At 43.2% G+C, this 22314-nt stretch overlaps 2 protein-coding genes across 8 annotated transcripts in view; one reads left to right on the forward strand and one right to left on the reverse strand.

Moving 5' to 3' along the window:
- The window catches only part of LOC115006778 (MARVEL domain-containing protein 3), a 7342-nt gene extending 3762 nt beyond the window's left edge, over positions 1-3580 (forward strand). For all 7 annotated transcript variants that reach the window (XM_029429264.1, XM_029429270.1, XM_029429267.1 and 4 more), the window contains one exon: positions 1020-3580. In XM_029429264.1, coding sequence (XP_029285124.1) covers positions 1020-1678 — 659 coding nt within the window. In that variant the 3' untranslated portion in view covers positions 1679-3580. The remainder of the gene's footprint in view (positions 1-1019) is intronic.
- Positions 3581-3995: 415 nt separating this feature from the next.
- On the reverse strand, positions 3996-21968 carry LOC115006777 (PH domain leucine-rich repeat-containing protein phosphatase 1-like). Its single transcript, XM_029429263.1, has 17 exons — positions 20029-21968; positions 16030-16226; positions 15290-15415; positions 15014-15162; positions 12742-12888; positions 11982-12209; positions 11210-11412; positions 11047-11107; positions 10840-10935; positions 9692-9847; positions 9306-9506; positions 8857-9019; positions 8015-8145; positions 7716-7832; positions 7116-7310; positions 6750-6987; positions 3996-6151 (listed from the first exon to the last, which is right to left on the reverse strand). Exons 1-17 carry the CDS (start codon positions 21632-21634, stop codon positions 4991-4993), a joined length of 5175 nt encoding a protein of 1724 aa, XP_029285123.1. The 5' UTR covers positions 21635-21968; the 3' UTR covers positions 3996-4990.
- Positions 21969-22314: the final 346 nt, after the last annotated feature.

A 22314-nucleotide genomic window follows, 5' to 3' on the forward strand; every position in this document is an offset into this window, starting at 1 on the left:
AAAATGCTTAACACGTATTAGAGCCAGCTTTTCAAATATAACGATTTGCTACTTTTATTCTGTGTAATATTATAATTGTATATTTGGGTTCAGACAACACTATATTTGAAGGCTCTGGGAACTTGTGACGGGCATTTTTGTTATTTTTGGATGTTTTATAAGATTAAATGATGAATTTATCAATCAATTTATCGGATCAATCTTCAAAAAGGGCCTCATGATTAGATAATAATGCAGGACCTGCCTTTGTTAACATTGTACATAAGTTGTGCAGATTTCCACACAATTGTGCAGTTATTCTTATTACAATAACACGGGGAATGACGTGCCAATTTGCACAGCTGGTAATCCCTCCTTGGACAGACTAATTATTTATAAAAGTAATCATTAATTGTGTCCCCGATTCTCAATGGGGTGCATGGACACAAAGGACACATAAGGTCCTTCAGACACTTACAATTAGTTCACTGTATTATACCACTTAGTACTAGTGTATTTTACTATCTTTTGTACGCATTTTGGTTTTTCGCACTTCTGATCTGCGACAGCCGTGGCCAGCTTTGATCATGGTCAGGTACAAGTTCACTGTGACCTCATTTCGGTCCCATTCTCGTGAAAGCGATATTTCAGAAAGGCCTTGAGGGAATTTCTTCAAATTTGGCACAAACGTCCACTTTGACTCAAGGATGAACTGATTAGAATTAGGTGGTCTAAGGTCACTGTGACCATAACTCAAGAATTCATGTAGTAATTATGACAATTCCACACAAATGCCTAATACAATAAAATGAGGACATGGACGTAAACTGCAACTTGACCGGTTGGCAGAGGCATACAACCACGAGGCTGTAATTCTGGTTTGTGTCTTTATTGTGTAGCCTACACGCCATAGCGGTGGACGAACAGTTTCTTTTGTATAATACAGTCAGTAGTTTAGGTATATGGTGAGGATGACAACAACCTGCCTCTTGATTCTGTGATCCCATTCCTCACCTGTTTCATGTTTCGACCCCCTTTAGGCATCGTGCTGATCTGCTCTGTGCTGACCAACAGCCTGGTCCTGATCTGCCTGGTTGCAGCTCAGATGGTGACATCAGGCTTGTCCTCTATGGGCGGGCTGGGCGGCTTCGACATCAACTCCAACTTTAACCTGCAGGGCACCGAGCTGCAGAAGGTACGAGACCTGGACATGCAGTACAGCCTGATGAGGGCGCCGGGCCTCTATGGTGGCATCCCCTTCAGCCTGACCCTCGGGGTCCTCTCGCTGCTGTTTGTGGTCGCCGGGAACAAACCGCCCCACCTGATGTCCCGGAAGCTTCTGTACGGAGCGCTGGTGTTTCAGGCGGTGGCCGCAGTGGGGTATGTGGTGGCCGTGGGGCTCTACCTGCACTTTGTCATTGGGGTGAACTCCACAGATGTGTGTCAGCAGCGCGAGAGGCTGTACGCCCGGAACGGCTACACCTGGATGAACTGCGATGTGGGCGGGGCGGATGCAGCCGTGGCTCTGTTTGGGCTCATCACGGCCATCCTGTACACCGTCGGCACGGTGCTCACCTTCCAGACGATCCGGAGAGTGAAGCGCTACCTGGAGGAGCGGAAACGCAGAGAGGCAGAAAAACAGAAGGCCCGAGCCGAGGCACAGAGAGCGCCGCTGAGGGCTGAAACCACCTCTGTGTGAGAGGTCAGAGAAGGACATCGGGGGTCTGTATCACAAATAATTCTGGTTTCATGAAGCTGGCTCACGTTTAACTGGGGTAGATCACCATGGAAACCTACGGTGCTCTGAAGCAGGTTATGTTCAGACCATCAGATCAAAACTGGTCCAGCCACTGACAAATCAGAACATGTAGATCAAGTAGATCCTGACATGGATAAGAGTTTACAATAATGTGACGGTTAATAAAGAGCAATAGAGGCATTTTATAGGTTTTGCATACTACGGAGACCCTAAAGCTCATGCTAGAAATATTTTTTCCTCCTGTTAACTTATCTTGCAATATCTTTACTTTTACTCTGATCCATAGAGGAAGGCACTGATGTAATATATATTTGATGTATTAGTTACAGTCCCTAGCACCCTCTGCTGTGGGGCTCAGACACAAGTCTGGATCATTGCAGCTACTGTGTTATGATCGGCTGTTGCTTTGGTTGTTTACTATGACTGTAGCCACGCACATTAACATTAACACTAACTACATTGCAGGCGTTGTGTTTGTGCAGTGAATTGACTAATGTTGAAATCCTGTGGCAACACATCTGTGACTCAGGAGGCAGAGCTCCTGCGGTCAACATATCAAAGTGTCCTTGGGCAAGATACTGAACCCCAAATTGCTCCCGTTTGGCCAGCGGTGTGCGAGTGTAATGTGGGCGCACAAGATTGTGACTGATGATTATCACGATGCTTTCTGGAGCAGAAGCAATAGAAACAGCTGCTTTTTCTATGGATCACGCAAAGGTTGCGCCGGTGAAAAGATATCCCACATACTTTCGAATGTAGAAGAAATAATAGTTTACTACACTAACACAACTCTAAAGAATGATGCTTATAGCTGCCTATTGTATTAAATTATTTCATGCTTTTACATTTTTATTCCATCACTGCAGCTCAGGATAACATCTTGGTACTGCACTTCAATAACAGCTTTGTGATTTTTATTGTGTTTATTTAATCTGGCTAAACAGCTGTCTATCACCGTTTCATCCCATGTCATATCAAATACTCAATCTATAGTTCTGATGATGTTGCACATCATTGGTTCTTCAGCTTTAGCTGATCAGGATCATGTATGTTCAGCTCAAAGAGAGCCAGACTAAAATTACAATTTCTTTGTAACAGGGGTCCAATGTGGGAGGGATTTCATTTTCAAGTGAACTGTTTGTATGTTGGATTGTGTGAACTCAAGCCAGGATTAATATAAATGTTTTTAACATGTATAATTAATGTTTTTATATCAAAGTTTGACTTTATAATGCAACGTTCTTGATACTGGGAATGTACAAGAATATATCTACTCAAATTAAATCTCTAACAATGTGATTGTATTCAACTGTTGTGTTTATGATTACAAGTGCACAGAACAGCCTGTGGGGGGCACCAGAACTCTTTACATCTCCGGCTGTTCTGCTCTGTCCCCTCCAGAGGCTTCCTGCCAGCCATGACTTCACTGCTGCATGTCCTCTCTGCTGTCACACAATGGGACACGCATACACAAAGGACACAGCAGTGATGTAACTGGTGGACTGTTCAGTCCAAACTTAATTACTAACAAAAGAAATTCTCCAGAGTGAGGTAATTACCCAAGTTCTAATTTTACCATTTCAGAAAACAAAGCGGTGATTGTATCACAGCGGCACTACAAGACAATGTGCCATTAGCGGAGACAAATGCAGGTTTGTTGCTTCTTGTGCATTTTCTTTTTAAAATGTTTAAAAAGTAAATGTCAATTTAGAAACATTTTAGTGGTATGCACTCACTACAGCGAAGCCGTTTCAGTGTTGTGACGAGTTGATATATCCGTCTCTAAGATGCACTAAGTGAATGAATTAGTTTTATTATCAATTAAAATGATTAGTCCATTAATTGTATTTCCCTTGTTGAATTGTCTGAATTGTAATGAATCGATGCTTTTCTTTGTTGCATGTTGGACAATTTGTGCAAATTGACAATTTCCAGAGTTTGGATGGTTTGGCTGGACACAGAAAGCTCTTTGAAGGCATCCACTTGAACTTTACGAATATATCAAAATCAATGAATTAAGAAAATAAGTAGTGAAAATAATTATGTTCAGCCCTAGGTAAATCGGACGATTATTGTCTTATAATTAATCATTTGTATACCAAACAAAATGTCACCAACAAATGCTCATTACAATTCCCAAAACACCTAAAAAGTCCAAATTCCCAAAATGATTCAATTTACAATGATATGAAGCCGTAAATACAGTCAGTTGAGCTTAAATCAGCTTGAATCTTTTTCTAAATGAATAGTTGTCCCATTGTTGACAAATCGTTTTAGCTCTTTATTTATTGCTGTACTAAAAGCAGTCAAAAGTTAAAGAAATATACATAATAAAATCAGGTCAGATCAGCCAGGTTTTGGGATTGTCCTGCATTGTTTTAGGAAAATCAAATGTGACTTTTCAATATCTTGAGCACCACAAACAAAATTCCATTGAGCTCCACTGTATTGGGGTGGCTGAAGTTTCAGAGGCATATCTCTAACTCTTGTCACAAAACTCAGACAAAGCCTTTAACACATCTTGACAGACAAAACATAACAGATGGCTGCACAGAGTATCCTGAAGTGCAAGAAGTTAAAATCAACATATTGTGGTTATCTGAAAACTTTAATTTATTATATAGCAAAAGTAGCTCTCTTGTGCGATTTGCCATTATCAAGAAGTCTGTAACACTGTTCTGAGAACATTCATTGAGCTGGTAATAACTAACATCCCCCCGTTCAGCATTTACTCAGCACTGCAGCACCACTCTGAACTCTGCACACCCCCGAGAACACAAACCTGGAATATCAGCCTTTATGAAATAATCATCTTTTCTCTCAGAGAATATTAGTACGCTTCAGTGACTAGGTCACTTTAAAGTATTAAACTCCTAGGAGTTAGTTTAACAGTTTTACTAACTCCGACAACTGTAAGGCCATCAGCCGTGACAAACGGGGGAAATGTCTGCTACAACACAAAAACACAATGGTCCATATCTCAAAGTACCATTTTACAAAGAATGAATCTCAAAAGTTGAATAAAAAGCATTTCAAAGTGCTTCTTCAAATTAAAGATATGGTAAAAATCAATTACATGTGTTATAAAAATTGCATTGCGTTTCAAGGGGCATAGAAGTTAACAGTAGAAAATAAAGTAATTAAGAAAACACAGTCTGTCTGGTCCAGAAGCATGATCAGAATACTCTGAGGAGTTTGGAGGGAGCGGTACAACTTAATGCAGTGCAGAGCATCAAGGGGGGGGGGAGGGCGTTAGAGGGGTGTGACAAAATAGTCAGCAGGTTTCTGGTAGCTGTGTGCTTGCTGGTTGTGTGTTTGCATTTGTTGTTGTTGTTGCTGCTGCTGCTGCTGCTGGATGATCTGCCGGACTTCCTCCTCCAGCTCTGGCGGGATGATGAGCTGGTCATCAGGGTCCGGCTGGGCAGGAGCGTTGAAGTAGCCCCCCTGCTTCCTGACGGGGGCGTCGGCCGCTTCCTCTATTAGGTCCTGGTTCCTTCCTTGGCAGGCAACAGAGCCGTTAGCTCGAGCCCTGCGGCCCAGAGTCCCTGACTGAGCCTCCCCGCTGAGGCAGGGAGAGGAGGGAGGGACGGGGGAAGAGGAGGAGGGAAGAGGTGAAGGCTCGTGATGCCACGCAACAGCAGGAGGGATGTTTGTGCTTGGTTGAACATGAGTGCGAGTTTGGGGCACTGGGCAGTCCTGGCGGTGCAGACAGTGGACGTCAGCCTCCACCTCTACACGGCTGCCGTTAGAGAAGACGCCAGCGATGGGCTCTTCGTCCTCGCTGTCGACCCCGTTGTCAGACAGAGCTCCAGAGAACTGCCTGTGGAAGGTGCCACCTCCACAGGCCGGTCTCCGCACGCCGGCTCGCCCCTGCAGGTTCAGGTGGGACGCGAGGGGCTCCGTCTGAGGCGGCGGCTCCTCTGAGGACGCTGTGGATCCCACCTCACTGCTCATCTCAGACGTGCTGAACTCGCTGCTCAGCTCGCTCACTGTTCCCGAGGAGGCCGGCGGCAGCGTCATACCACCGTCACCACTTGCCGAGTAGGTGTGTGTGCTGTTGTGTGCACCCAGGCCGGGGCTGGGAGGGGGAGGAGGCGGCTCGCAGAAACAGCAGCAGTCTTCTGTGATACTCAGCTGGACGACGACAGTGCTGAGACTGTCAGAGCAGCCGTAGCTCTGAGCCAGAGTCACCAGCTTCTTAGCAGCAGCCAGTGCGTCCGGTACATTCCTGACCGCCTCCACCGCCTCGCTGGGAGACAACATGTCCCACAAACCCCGGCTGCCCAGGAGAAAGAACTCGTCCTGTGGGGTGAGGGTCACAGTGGAGACATGCGGTCTGGGTGTCACAGACGGGCACAGAAAGGAGTAACCCATAATTCTGCTGCAGTCAGTAACACCACTGACTTTGTTGTCCTGCAGAAAATCAGGATAAAGAGCTGTTATGTAGTTTCTTCAGACAAAACCTCAGATGTAAACATTAAGGCTTCAACTAATGATGATATTTGTTAAATCAGTTAAAACGATTAGTAAACTGACGGATTAAGAAAATTAATTGGCAACAATTTCTGTACTGTTTTTGTACCGTTGGTTATACAAAACTACACATGTTAAGATGTTACCTGCTCTGGGAACTTTCAATGGCATTATTACATATTTTAATACATTAATTAAACATACATTGAATCGATTAACCTGCCGATTATTTGATTGAATAATTGATGATCGTTTGGTCCAGAAATAGTTAAAATAATAATTAGCTGCAGCCTTAATCTATTCATTAATTGAATACATTTTTAATCTATTGATTTCAAATACATTTTTAAATTTTCTTAAAATATCAAAACATTCTCTCTTCAGAGAACAAGGTCATGTCAAATTGATTGTGTTGTAAAGTCCAACAATATTCAATCTCCAATGATATTAAACGGAGGAGAACTACAAAACACAGAAAGTTTGGAATTTGTTTTTTTCCATAAATGACAAAGGATCATCCAAATTTGATCTACTGTACCTCGGTGATGATGGCGTTATGCTGCCGGACCCTCTGGTACTCCGGCTCCTCTTTGACGGTGTGTGTGGTGGAGAGTTGCATAGCTTTACCGTCGCGGCACAAAACAGCCTGGCACCTGCCGACGTTGGCGGCCTTCAGGGTGAAGCAGCCGCCGTGCTCACCGGGAGCCACCGGGTCGTGTCTGATGTGACATAGAGCTGCTGAGCCACCCATCCTCTGGCCTGCTGTGCCCAGCTTCCTGCAGGAGAGCAACACGGAAACACTCAGTGAAGAGAGGGTGTGATCACAGTCACCGCAATGAACTGACGAAGTTTCTACGTTTTACGCCCGTGTGCTGTTCAAGGAATATATAAGCTGTGTGTTTACCTTTGCATGGTGAGGAAAGTGTTGGTCATGTAATCTTCCTGCCTCTGGCCTCTGTGAAGCTCCTCTGCTAGCACGTCTCCCATGGTGCACTGCAGCAGGTAAGGCACCTCCACATTTTTGTCTCCGTCAAAAATTCCATAAAGAGCTTCACGAATCCCACAGAAGCTGTCCAGGGCCAGAGCAGCCACACACAGCCTGAGAACAACAACAAGAGTGTTCTGGATGGAATTCTGCCTTCACCTCATCCGGCCTACTTCAGTTAAGTGTTCATTTAAATGTCTGAATGGTTCAGAAACTGCACGTCTGTAACTGGTCAAGAATCCAGCAGAGAGCCTTCTGACTTAATTCTAAAAATGTGTGTTCTTGTTCATTCATTTTTAAAGCTTTGAGGGTTCTTTTGTGTAGTCTTTAAACTATTTTTAAAAACACTTTGCACCTGTGGTTTGGAAAAGTGCTAAATTATCAAAACAAGGTTTCATCACTCGCTTGATTATATTCTTATAGAGTAGACGTTGAGAAATCAATAAAGGACATTAATTCAAAAGGATAAAATGGCACTGAGTAGATGGATAGAAACAGAAATAGAGGGCGAGGACTGACTTGTTTTTGACTCCAGAAGCCTCGGTGTAGCCGTGGCTCCAAACAGCAGGGGTCCCGTGGCTCTCACTCGCAGACGGAGCTGAAGGAGATGGATCCACCCTGAAACATTTGATATTACTGCAGAGAAGAGTAAGAAAACAAAGGGAAAATGGGTCAGCCAGTTGGTTTCATGAGTCAGCAACGTGTATGTATTTCCCATAGATTTATTATTATTATTATTATTATTATTATTATTATTATTATTATTATTATCATCATCATCATCATCATTACTACTGCAGGATCTTGCAGATTCATACTTGAGGAGCTCCAGGCTCTTGTGGTCCAGGTTGAGGCGAGGATTGCCTGTGAGGTCCAGCTCCTGAAGCTTCTGAGGAAGCGTCTCCGGCAGAGTCACCTCAGTCAGCTCGTTGCAGCTCAAGTCGACACACTGAGAGAGAAAAACACAGAAAGAGACACACAAGTGTCAGATCACAGGAGGGAGAATCTCAGGGTACCTTGCTATTCAATTTCATGTCATTGCATGATTCAATTAAACGACTCTAGATGCATCTTGATTCTAAGTTTTTGATTGAACCACACTTACAGTAGCATAATCAAGGGTATTCATAATGAAAATATCTGATTCATTTACGTCCTACACATGTATTGTTTGGAGTGTAGTTTTTGCAGTTATAGCTAATAAATCCCAAACAATTTGCATTAGTCCTAGTGATTCATTTTGTCCTTTCTCAGGTGTTCTGTTGAGTAAAAACAAAAGTAAGTTGTACAGACTCATTCAAAAGGAGAATTTTGATACATGATCACGGAAAGGAAGAGATTAGGGAGTTACGAAGGAGATTACAAAGGATTTTCTGATCTGACCCAATCCTATAAAGATGAACACAGGAGGTAGACAGAGAGATAAAAGGGACAGAAGGAACACGCTGTTGTCTTCAGAGTACACTGACTTTCATCCTTTATTTCTAACTAATTCCACAACACAGCAGCTATACTGTTCTGCTGGTGTGTGTGAGTGTGTGAGTGCGAGTGTGTGTACACCAGACATGTATAGGTTTCCTGTTCTAAGCTCCAGAGGACCATCACAGCTAAATGAATGAAAGGAAACGGAGCCTAAAATACCTGCGTATATCAGACTAACCTTGATCTCAGGCAGCTGGAGGACCTCTGGGAATGCGTTGATGCAGTTGGAATGGGCGGAAAGTGTGTGCATACGCTGACAGCTGAGGATGGTGGTGGGCACGGCCCTCAGTCTGTTGCCGCTCAGGTCCAGCTCCTCCAGCTGCTCCAGTCGTGCCAGTTTACTGAAGGAGGTGCAGGTATTGTTATTTCAGAGCGCTGGCACTGCACACTTTATTTTGGAAACCACATTTATCAAACTCTTCTCTCTTGTGACCTAAACCTGATTCTGAAGCAAGACTTGCGTGGGACTACGAGCCTGCAATTAGGTGCACAAAATTGGATGATGTTTTGCAACCTCACAAAGCCAGAGGTAGCTTCTGATCACGTTTTCTAGAGCGTGTATAGTTTCTTTTTTTAATGCAGCGAAATTCAAGGTAGTGATTTGCCATTTAAAAGTGAAGGCGTTACCTGGCAGTGAAGGTCTGCAGCTGGTTGTAGGCGAGGTGAAGCACCCTGAGGTGGCCGTGTCCAGTCAGCAGGGGGACACACTTGTCCGTCAGGCTGTTATTGGTCACATAGAGCTCCTCCAGGCTGCTGAAGCTGTCTTCTGATAGGCTGGCTGCAGGGAGGTTCTCCAGCTTATTGGCCGACACATTTAGGTATCGCAAGCTGTGATGAAATCCCAAAAGAGAATACAAACTTAGTACCTTAACAGAAAGAAATGAAACTGATAGATGGGAAGGGAAAAAATAGTCAAAGATAGAAAAACACAGGTGTGAAAGATGAAAATACGCACAGAAAGAACAAAGAAAAACAAAAGGGAGAAGACAGATGTTGTGTTTTAGTGTGTGCACCTCTGTGCTTTGATGAACAGGTTGTGTGGGAGCTCAGTCAGATGGTTGTGCTGGAGGTCCAGGACCTCTAGCTGCGATCTCTCCAGTCTCTCAGCCAGCCGACACACTTGGTTCCAGCCTGCCAGCAGTTTCCTCAGGCTCCCACTGGACACCAGCCTACACAACACACAAACAAAGCGCAGCTAGCTCAGTGTCTCTGTGTGCACTGTAAACCTGTCAGGGTGTAAACTCTGTTCAACCCTGAGGAGGACAGTATTTTGTGTACCCTACCCAATTTTCCACGGAGGTACAATAACTTGAATTAACTCTCGATTCATGGCTGGCTAGAAGGAGAGGACTAAGAAATGGTGTGTTTGACCTTGAGATGGAATTACATTTGTGATTCATGTCGCCTGTAGTTTGAACACTGTCATCATGCAAGTGTGCCCACCAAAGAAAGCCGAACATAAAATTGTCTGTGAAGGAAACCGTACAAGTTTTTAGCTGCGACCAAAGGCTGTACACACACTGAAAATAGCACTACAATAGTGTAGGCGTGTTGCTACAGGTACCGATGAGACCTTCTGCAATAATATGTCTATTTAAAGAGTTTAAAGACTTTACCATCTAGCACTATTACTATCCAGTGCATCTGTGTGTACAGTGTTTGCAGTTTAAACAGTCATGCCTCTTAAAACAATGTTGCCCACTTTAACCATCACTGTTACTAATTGTATACTTCTTTTTTAACTTTATTTTAAGTGTTTAATTTTTTTCTTTAGTTTTTCTCATTTCTGGAGTCTTGGAATGACATGATGACAAAAGTAAGGACAATAAAGTTGAATCTAATCAGTGCATTTCCACTTGTTGCTGTAAAATGAATTTCTGCCGGACAACCCTTTGGTTTTTTGCCTCAGTCCTCTGCATCAATGTAGGAACTCTGATCTCTTTTAAATTATAGAGAAGGCTGCACAGTGCTATTGTCTGCCTGACAGCAGACTAAGTAAGAACTTTATCTTCTGATCGGCAGCTTAATGTTTAATGCCTTTTTAAGAAGTCTTTCATTGTGTGCTTTATGATCCATTAAACTGTTTGTGTTTACATCCAAGCAGCTCTTTCCTATTTGTGAAAAAATGTGTCTATGCGGCCGGTGTTTGTGTGTTGCTCACTGTATGGGCAGCTCTGTAACACAATTATGGTTGATGTCCAACACCTCCAGTCTGCTGCTCTCACACACCCAGGCAGGGACACATCCCAGCTTGTTCCTTTAAAAAACAAAACAAAAAAAAACAGTCAGCACCCAGTTTAGACATAGCACATAGCCTTATTTTCCACACTGTAAATAGGACAGTTAGGTATTCATAGAGTCTTCATACCAGGACAAATCCAGAACAGTCAGGTTCTCTGCCACCGGCTGCACCTCCAGCAGCTTCAGCTCTACAAACACAACAGGCATCATTTTTTTTATAATCTGCATGTATATAAAGCACCAGACATTATCTGTTTGACATCTATACAACACATAATAAATGTTCGTACCGTTGTGTGCAGCGTGCAGGCTCTTGAGGGCGTGGCCACTGACTCTGAGGAGGGAGAGAGTGTTTCTGTCACAGCGGAGGAGCTCCAGCTTGCAGAGAGAACTGACATCCAGCTCTTGCAACCCGGTGTCCCTCAAGTCAAGCTGGACGATGTGGAGCAGCAGCTCCGAGTCTCCCAATGTCACCTTTTGAAGGCGGTTCAGCCTGTACAAGAGAGAACATGAACATAAGGAAAGAGGGCAAAGTAGAGGGTGATTACTTCTGTCAGACAGGAATACCAGCAGAGACTAAGCAATGTAACCTGTGGATGCCATGTTAGTAATCTAAGTTACTGTAGGTAATACACTCACTCACTCTGTGTGTGTGTGTGTGTGTGTGTGTGTGTGTGTGTGTGTAGTATACACTATGTGTAGCAATGTCACTATGCAGAAACCTTTAAATCGAGTCACAATTATTATTTTTTTAATAGCATTTTGACACTGAAACATATGTACTTTGATAAAACGTTAATGTTCTGATTAGAATAATTAAGGAACACTATTACAAAGAAACTACAGAATGATATAAAAAAAAACCGCCCTCTAATTTAAACCCATGTTTTGGCTGCAATACAAGAATTCCAAATCCACAGGACAAAAAGACCAAAACAGGCAGTGATGCAGAAATAGAGGGCAGATTGTTCCTGCAGCAATTTGGGAAGTGTTAGATTTTAGATGAGATTTGTTCCAGTGTTACGTTTAAAAATGCCATTGAGTCCGTGTGGATACATTTACCTGAGATCTATGTGGCGAGCAGGCAGCCACTGCAGTCCAGCCATATCCAGGACAGAGAGCTGGTTCCCTGCCAGACAGAGTCTCTCCATGCCTCGGAGCTTCTCCAGGACGGGGGGGACGCAGCTGAAAGAGTTGAAGGACAAGCCGAGGTAGGTCAGGCCCTCCAGAGAGCCCAGCTCCACGGGCAGGGAGCTCAGAAAGTTACTATCCAGGTGAAGAGTCTGCAGGCTGGACAAAACAACAAGAGAGGAGGGGAGAGGATTTAGCAGCTCAGTGATGATGTACCTCAAAAAGAGCTCATCATTATTCTGCATGTAAGATTTTAAAATATCCATAAAACTCACTCTGTCCTCCCTAATGTTTACTGTTGTAAAAAGGGACATGTCTTGAATTGCAAAACAGTACATAACCACACACAATTGGCTGGTGCACACAATAACTGAGTGTTTGACCCCAAATCCACTGTAACGCAAGGACAGCAGCAGCATGACTCTGCATTCTGATCACCTGCACAAAACCTGCACTGTCAGGACAGAAGTCTGGTGCACGGCCAGTTGTTCACTTAATACAGAGTGAGATTAATCTGCACTGATGGAACCATTATGGCAACAACTCCTGTCTGATGTCAGAAAAGTAGAGGTCACTGAGGATACTCTCTGCTCTCGGGAAAATACCTGGTGAATTTTCATCATCATTACAAACACCGTTATCATTAATAGCTGCAGCCCAGAGGTCATCATTTTTCTTTCAGCACACTTACTTGTGCATGGTTCCTACTTCTGCAGGCAGAGACGAGAGATGGTTTCCAGACAAGTTTAGCTCCGTAAGCGAGGTGATGTCACACAAGGAGAGAGGAAAGTCTGACAGAGCGTTATTTGACAGACTGAGGCTTCTCAGTTTACAGAACCTAGAGAGTTAAGGAGAAAGAGGGAGAGTGGGGACAGGAAGAAAAGGGGCAGACAAAGAGGGACACTAATATGAATCTCTCAGTTCTATAAGATTTTAGCCCTCTACTGAATTAAGGCTGTAACAAAAAACAAAAACATTGTGAAAAGCTTACATAACAACCGTCTCAAAGAACATTATAAGAGGAAGCCTGCACAAGGTCTCAAGGATACAGCACCACAACACTTACAGTACACACACTATTTAAAGCTAAATGTTTACACAACTAAAAGATTTCACCATAACAATGCAGCATGTGTTCAGGTAAAAGCTTGTATGCGTTTCCTGGCTTTCCTTGCCAAATCTAATCCAGTTCACAGAGGGGTTGAGACCCACGTCCTTCCGAGGGAGAGTCACAGACACGCCATGGGAAAAACACATTCCTCAAAAACTAGGAAGCGAGTGTTTATGGAGGAACAATGGAAGTGTATATACAGTATATATGTATTCATTGTCATCAAGTTAATGCCAGGTTTCAAAATAATCTTCCCTCGAGTGGCTACAAAAGAGCTAAAATCAAGACAGAATCGTTGAAGAAGATTGAAACATGACCCAGCATTACACTGCTTCTTTTAGACAACTAACATATTAGTTCAAATACATTTACAGCTAGATGTTCACATAAATGCTTCTCCTCTTGTAATGAACTCAGCAAGCATGTCTGTGTTGGGGCATTCATGACTGCTCCCAAAAAGTAGTCGCGTAGTCGCTTAATCGGTGGGGAGAGATTTTTCTTCTTCTTCTTCACCAAATAACAATGATTAATTGTCGTTAAAAAAAAAAAGTAGTGAAGGGTTAGCAAATGTAGGCGGGACCCACCTGGGGGTAAGTGAAAGACATCGATTGGCTCTCAGAGGGTGTTTAAAAATGAGCTGCGATCTGATTGGACTAAACCCCGATCAGGCCCGTCTGAGCTGGATTTAGTGTTTGACTGCAGTAATGACGCGACTGCTTTCCTGTAGGGGTAGCGAGAGTCTTTCCTTCTCTAAAAACCTTAAATTAGGTTTATTTAACATGGCATCATGTAGAAAATGATTGTACAAACAAATCTATGTTCAACATCAACCACCTTTGGTCGTTAGAAGGTCTAAAAAAAAAACTGTTAAATCAGGATTTGCCAAAAACATGACTGCCATGTGTTTTTTAAGTCAAAACATAACATCAGTCATCTCTTGCTGCCATAAAGGACTTCATCTTTAAACGACAAGTCTGTTTTTCTTCTCGTCGACAAACACAATGAAAAGACCAGAACCAACAATAAACTGATCCTACAAACACTTACAAATTCCACATAATCTGTCCTGCTGCCAGAAATACTCACCACCAAATGTATATTAATCCACTACTAAACATAGTCCCCAACAAATATGGCTATAATATATCAAAGTATATATTCATGACCTGTGTTTAAAGAAGTAGATCTTCAGAAGGAGCCAATGGGCTTGGGGTTGAGAGCTTCAGACACTGGAGGGAAGTCAGAAAGTATTGAGACGGACTATCGTATTGTACGTTCCGGTCTCTGGGAGTTCAAGGTTTACGCTTTAAATATGATGCTCAATGGAAATCTTGGCATTTGAAAAAAAAAATATATTTTCTTAAGTATTTTTGATGGGGCATTTTTCCCGTAGCAGTTGACTAAAGGAATTGAATAACTGCACATACCCATAGACATTCTCCTAAACTGAAAATGACATTGCTACATAAGATTGTGACATCAGCAAACCAATTCAACAAGCCTTCTGTCCCGGAGTAGCTCTCTGTCTTTTTTTCTTCATCAAATTTTTAAATCATCCAAACCACAGTGGCTCACACACACGTCATCTATAATTTGATCTAAGATGATTCCTCTTTAGATCATATGGTTTTTCCCCAAAAATGTAAAACAAAACATTGAGGGATGTTTCACAACCAAAAAATAGATTAACAAAAAGGAAACACTGCTTTTCATCTGCCAGCTCCTCCTGTTGCCTTGTTCCCACACACACACACCACACACACACACACACACACACACACACACACACACACACACACACACACACACACACACACACACACGATGGTGAGTGTTGGTGACAGAAACTCACCTGGTCAGTGCTGGAACACCTTTGTTCAGCGATATGAAGTTGTTTTTGAGATTGAGGTGTGTGAGGTCCTGGCTGTAAAAGAGCTGAGCAGGCAGCTCTTCCAGGCTGCAGAATGACAGGTCGACTGAGTTCACCCTCTGGGACGCAATCTTGACGAAGAGGGGGGGAGGACAGGACAACATGATGAGCAACTTGTGCAGTAAAGATGTGCAAAATCAGTCCTCATCATTATAAAAGCAAAAAACTTAACCGTGGACACAAATGTACTTTAAGTACCTTAGAGGCCGTCCTGTGCCAGCGGAGGTGCTCTGTATAGGAGTCGTAGCTGATGTAGTATGTCTGACTCTGAGGACCAGCTGAGCTGAAAGCCAGACAGTGGCTGTGTCTCTTCACTTCCTCCACCTGCAGCATAGAACATCTCTTCATTTACTTAAATCTTTTTTTTTTTTGATGAATCAGCCTATTTGATCCAGAAATGTTGTGTGTTTATATCTCTTTTATAAATTGCTGATAGAGCACAAATTGTTAATTTTGACATTCCCGTATTTGTATGGATTACACAAACGAGATACACAATTTGATAATTAGGGAGCTTTTGAAGTTCTGGTATACACAATTCTTTTTTTCTTTTTGGACAGAGCCAATGCGACCGAATTCCCAGTTTCCAGAGTTTATGCTAAGCTAACTATTACATGCCTCTAGCTTCATATGTATTGTACAGACATGAGAAGTTTGACACAGTACAACTATACATAATGTATGTTGTACAACAATAATACCAAGTTATATCTGAGCCCAAATCTCAGTAACGACTAGTAGTTAGCTGGGAATTGTGTTGCAGGAGGAGCACATAGCTAGAGGAGCGGTGAACAACCTCTGAGCGCCGAAACAAAAATGTTTCGTACCCCTGCTCTAAACCACAGAGAGGAATTGTGGCCCTTTGAGGCTGATAAACAGATATGAAGCCAGGATACTATTCAAACAAGTTTAAGAAATGAAAACACTTCAGAAAGTACCTTTCCTCCGATGAGAGGGAGGATGTGCATCTTGCCGGTGTGGGCGTGTTTCACAGAAGAAACAATGAGGCACGTTCCACTCAGAGTGACCTGCCGCTTTGACCAGCGGTTCACCGGCAGCGCCAGCTTCCCTTTCCGCACGTTGAACACCCCAGAGAGCTGCACGCGCTCAGAGCCACCCACACTTCGAGGCTTGCCTGGAGAGAGAGAAATAACTTTGTTATATGAGAGATTAAGAGCGCTGATGATCGTGAGTGTAATGACCATTATGCATACGGATTTCTCTTTCATAATTGTCTTCTTGCACAATAGAACATGTTATTTTTAACTGTCTGGGATTTTGTGAATCAACTCTCTCACACTGGGTTTCTTTTTCAGTGAGTGGGAGCAATATAGCTATGTGGTTATGTAAGTGAATTGTAGCTAATAGCCTGTGGGCTGAGAGAGTGAGCAGTCACCCAGCCATGATGTGTTGCATTAACCCCTCGCTGACACAAAAAGCAGCCACAGTTCAGTCCCAGTGCAAAGCAGATGATTGTCCAGAAACAGGTGTGGTGTTCCCCTTCATTGCTCTGTTTAAACAGAGTGAAACTAACTAGTATAAACTTATTGATAATATACTCCGGTTATAAAATGGTGTTTTCCGGTCTGTACTTTTTATTCTCCGCTCTGGTGATAGCCACACACCAGACAACAAGAGAAAAGGCAGACACATAAATAGTCTGATTAAATCAGATTAACTTGTTATGTAATGTCTTTTAACACCAGCACCTTGATCCTCACGGTTACTTCCTCCAGTGATTTAAGACAAAATCTCAGGTTTCACTGGGACAAAACAACTCCTCTGGAGGGCTGTGCATCAAACTAAAATACTTTGGTTCAGATTTTTCTTTAGTTATTGTTTGATCAGATAACTTCAGATGTATATCAGACATGTGAACGGTATTCAAAAAGAGGCACAGATGCTGTACAACAGCCTGCGTTTGGACAGCATTAAACATTTGAGAACTTTTTAATATTTTGTTAGATTAAAATAGGATTTTTGAAAGAAAAGGAACCAAAACTCAGGAATTGTTTTATCAACATGATACCCAACCTGCCACATTTTATAGAGGTTTGATGTCAATTTAAACCCCGCCCATCCTGATGTTATTTATTTATTTACCAGGATCTAAAACTTGAGATCAAAAATCTTTTTACCAAAATGAGAGCAGAATAATCCAACACACAGACAAGTCAGAAAAAGAGAGAGAACTTAAATCCAACCCATAGAACAGTTTCAGGAAAACCCACAACTCATGCAGCTAAACAACGATTATTTTCATTATCGGATAATCTGCAGATTATTTTCATGATTTATTGAATAACGGTCCTTATAAAATGCCAGAAAATAGTGAAATACGCTTTTGAGGCCAATAGTTTCCCAAAACACAAGGTTAAATATTTAAATTCCTGCTTTTATTTGACCAATAGTCACAAAAACAAAAGACTTCTGTAACAAAGTAAAGCAGCATAACCTCACATTTGAGAAACAGCAGATTGTATGCATTTCTGGCTAAAAACTAATTTATCGTTTCAGCTCTAGTTGTGTTAAAAATCATTTTGGTCGACTGCCATCCATCATTTCAGAGCTGTTTATAATTAATTTCAAAATAGAAGACCTGCCCACATGAAAACTTTGTTCAGTACGTACCCTGACTTCCAACAGGAACAGGGAGTACTGGCAGCGCAGGCAGTAAATATAAATAGAGATATGAAGGAAGCCATTGAATGAGAACAATTCATGATAATAAACTTAGATCTGGTGGTTATAAACATTTATCAAGTATCATATTTGATTCATATAGTCAAAGTCTCAATATGCATTTTTGGACATTATTGACGTGTAATTTAACAATCAGTCGGTGACGTCATATGGTGTCTTTTACCGAAAACTGCATATGACTGGATAAATGTGACGTACACTTATAGATGGAGGAGATCAACGTGATTCCTTCAAACACAACACGTTTTGAACTAAACAATAATGTGGAATGTGTATTGTGTGGGTCCACCCTTCCCGGGGCGGTGCAGACACGACATAGTGTGTTAATATATACAATAATACACGCCCTTTCCTTCCGTCTATTTCTCTGATTGTGGAACATCCTGTCTCTCATCAAGCAGCCAATGGCCATTTCCTGTTCATGCTACAACTTAACTTTGGTGCATCTTGTCCCTAAAGTGTCTCACCATTTCCATCCATCTCTCTTATTAGCAGCAGCTACTAAACTGCTGTTTTGCATGTCCACATCCATAAGGACACAATCAGAAGTTTGGCTTCACAGCCAGCAGGTATTTCGTTGGTTTTGGGCACAAGTAGCCTGTCAGACACGTTTGTTGGGTGAGCGTTTAACCTTGCGAGTAAAGCAGTGACCTTGTGGGTACTGCAGTTCTGAGCTGAAGAAGAGCTGCTGCGACGGTCTCAGAGAGATCCGAAACACTGAGGAGGTGAAATATGAGTTCCACTGAGGTCACTTTTCTCTTACTGTCAGCACAGTGTGTGTGTGTGTGTGTGTGTGTGTGTGTGTGTGTGTGTGTGTGTGTGTGTGTGTGTGTTAGATAGAGAAAGAGAATACTTGGTAATGTACATTCAGAGGGATTGTGCTGAGTCAAACTCCTTAGGCTCTGTCCATCAACATTAACAAGCAATTAAAACGGTTCACAGGACAGGTCATTGTGCAGCAAAAATATATTCTTGTGAATTAATGGATAGTTATACTTCTTCAGACCTATAAAACGTCTTCAAAATAACAGTCAGAATAGTAATTAATTATTAAACAAGAAGTTGTGAGTTAACTTCCCTGCATTTTTAAAAGGCCCACGAGCCACATTGGCTGAGACTTTATTCCAATTTAACTTGAAATTTCTCATTTTGGGAACCTCATGAACTGTAAAGTCACTTATCATATCATCACACCACTTCTCATCTGTAATTGTACCCGTAATGCCAGTAGCACTTCCACTGTTCTGTTATATCAGCCTCTCACTGCTTGTTTCACGGCTGTGTGTTTGTCTGCTGTAGCTGGAAGGGCCCCTGCTTTCAGCGGCCTAACTCTACGTCATGCTTTGTTCCTCTGTCATGTTACTGTGGGAGCCAAGGGTGGGGGGTGTTGGGGAAGGCAGGGGAATTTGCTCAGCTCTCTGTGTAACAATTTCAGGATAGAGGAAAGCCTGTTTTGTACTATGTTTGGAGTATCCCTCATGGTATGTGTAGTAATAGTGTGTGTTTCTTGTATAAAATAAAGATAAAAAAGGACGAAAAATGTTTTCTTGAATACTCGAGAGAAGACTTGAGAGGGACACTTTAAACATTTCAAACAGGACTGAGAATGTGAGTTAAATCAATTTAGAATATGTTAATTTTTCTTTTAGTAAAAATTGTTTTCAGTTTTTCCTCCAAACATCACACTGCAAATTTGTATCCTCACCGTCTTAACTGATGGTGTAAAAAACAATATCCAGTTGTGCTAATCCCATAAGAGATCAAGGCTGTTTCCATCCTCTTACCCTGCTTGTCAGCAAAACAGAATCTTTACCAAAAACAACAACATCAACAGAAGAAGAGAAACAGAATCCATAATGCCTCAGTATGTGTGTTCCCAAAGAGCACACCTGTTACCTCCAGATGTGTCTCCCAGAGGGGTTGGGTGGGTTTACAGGCAAAACACTGTGTATTGTCCCACTCGGACAATTGAATACACTTGTTTGACAGTCCGACTGACCAAACACAATGACAGCGCTCACGGTACACTGAGAATGGATGAACAATGAATGAGCAGAGACAAGCCGAGCACAACTACAGTGGCATGGTGTAACAAGCAGCTAGTGACTCAGTAGGAGTTTAATTGTAAAATAATGAAGTGTCTAGATTGTCTAACATACATACAGTACATGTTTTGTTAATCTTTCTTTAGGAATAAGCCAACACTGTAAAATTCTGTAGACAAAAGTACTTACCAAAGTAGAAGCGTATTAGGCAGCCAATTTCTGGATTCATGCTTTCCCCCTGCACCCTCCATGGGTCTTCAAACCCCAGATTAGTGAGGTACTCATTTAATATCTGAAGAGGCCTCTCCTCATCTCCCAGCCGCCGTACAGCTCCACCATGCAGCTGGATGAAGAGAGCCGGGGTCGGACTAGTATTGATGGGCTCTGGCCATCCTCTGCTCCCCCCTGGGATCTCCAGGTCAGGCTGGGCAGATGCCTGGCTGGACAGGGGTCGATTCTGAGAGTTGTTGGGGCATTTAGAGAGAGCTTTGATTAATTTGGGGGTATCTCCATTATCACCAGCTCCAGCTGCGATGTCATCTAGAGTGGTTGCCACTTGGTTTGAAGCGCTGCAGGGGTCTGTGGTGGGAAGGTCCTCTTGTTGGTCTGCAGCAGAGTTGCCTGCTGAATGTGTTGGAGAGGAGGTGAGGTCTACTTCATCTGAGGAGCTCTCAAACGGGTCAGGTCCCTCTGTTGCACTGTCACCGTTTGGACTTAATACTGAGGAGTCTGTGCCCAAACCCATCCCATCACTGAGCGAGTCCCGGTGCTCTGTGCTTCTGGGTCCACCTGGACTGAAGTCCTCACAAGTGCTGCTCTCCATATCTGAACCAGAGTAGACTCCATAACAGTCTGCCACACTCAGGCTCAAATCCATCCCAATGTCATTCAGATAGACCTCAGAAGAAGAGTTACTCGCGGTTTTATCATCCAACAAGTTAGAGGACAGTTTAGTATCAGGGTAATAGTTTTGTGTGTGTTCATTCTCCTCTGCTTTTATGTTTTTGGCATCCACACTGATTGCATCAGTATGTCCATTAATAGCTTTACAACTATCATTTAAGTCAACTAAAGCAGCAGTTTTGCAGTTAATTCTCAACACAGCCCCAGCTTTGCTCCCTTCCAGCTTACTGGCCACTTCTGCAGCAGTGGTGTCCACTGTGCACAGCACCGGCCGCGGGTAGGAGGGCGTGAGCCAGTCGTGGACGTGAATGCAGCCCCGCCGGAGGTCCGACCTCACCCATGCCTTATCCGAGGCCTGGAGCTGCTTTGACTGTTTCTGCCGAAGAAAAGTCTTCCTATCTAGGCTGAGGGTGCTCAGCGGCGAGGCTGAGGGAGCGGGACTGACCGCCTCCGCCGAGGACACGCCGGGCGAGCTGCTGGTCGGCGGAGCCCCCAGCGACAGATTCCTCTTATGTCTCTGCCGTCTCCTGCTCAGCAAAGAGTTGACAGAAGTGGTGCTGTTGGCTGATGTCAGGCTGTAAATGTTGGATGTTTTCACGACGGGGATGTTCATATTTTTGGCCGCGCCGCCAATAGCGTTGGCAACTTGGTTTTGATATATCCCGTTCCTTATCGCAATCTGAAGAAGGGAGGTGGCTGCAAGTCCCTTCCCGAAGAGTTTCGCTTCTGCGCCCCCACCGTCATCCTCCCCGATTGAGAGTATCTTTCCCGCAGAAAGCGGTGTTAATCCACTTGGTTTAACGGAATTACTGTCGCTGCTAGAGTCAAGTACCCCCTGTGGTGTTGACGGAGTTGAAAGCGTCCCACACTCGTTTTCCTTCACACTTTCCATCCTGTTAGCTAGCAACAGGCGGCGCCAGTTAGTTAGCAAGAACAGCCTGCAGGTGAATGCTACCCTCCGTTAGCTTACAGCCGTTAGCTCGCTCTAGTTACTGGCTTGTTTCTCCTGGCAAATGTATGTACAGCTCCACGTTATCTTAGCATGCTAAAGTACTGCGCGGCTCCCATACATCATCCCATTTCGTAACACGCCCGTTAGCTCGCTACGGGAGCTAACCGGCTGGTCGAGATGAGAAAACGCTTTTTCTAGTTGGTCGCCATGGAAGCTAGAGCGAGAAGGCGCGACTGCAGCGAACTGTACAGACAGATAAGAGTGACGGTCAGCAGTACACGGTGGACAGGGCGGGGTCTCATTGGATATGAATTATGACACCTTAAAGTGCTCCCGAAAGCTCGGAATTTGTAAAGCTGTGCAGATGACATAAGGTCCGACCATGGGGGTCCGACTTCTCAATGTTGTTGGGTTAAAAGGTTAAAATAACAGGGAAAGGGCGAGTTTTAAGTGGGTTGAGGAGGCGCTTATTTAGAACTATTTTTTATAAAGCTGCAAATAATGATTATTTTCGCCATTAATCGATAGATTGTTTGGTTTGTAAAGATTCTGAAGATGCTGAAAAACCTTCAAAATGTCACCTTTACAATGCTTTGTTTTTTCCAACCAACAAACGTCCA

This window comes from Cottoperca gobio, chromosome 4 (genome assembly GCF_900634415.1).
Source record: "Cottoperca gobio chromosome 4, fCotGob3.1, whole genome shotgun sequence".
NCBI classification, from domain to species: Eukaryota; Metazoa; Chordata; class Actinopteri; order Perciformes; family Bovichtidae; genus Cottoperca; species Cottoperca gobio.

What these genes read in the sequence shown, in the direction of transcription:
- LOC115006777 (XM_029429263.1), bottom strand. Translation starts at nt 21,634, where the DNA reads ATGGAAAGTGTGAAGGAAAACGAGTGTGGGACGCTTTCAACTCCGTCA. An exon ending in CTGCAGACCTTCACTGCCAG is followed by an intron (nt 9,020 to 9,305) that starts GTAACGCCTTCA and finishes CACCTCCTTCAG; the next exon opens with TAAACTGGCACGACTGGAGC. An exon ending in GCTTCTGGAGTCAAAAACAA is followed by an intron (nt 7,311 to 7,715) that starts GTCAGTCCTCGC and finishes TGTTGTTCTCAG; the next exon opens with GCTGTGTGTGGCTGCTCTGG.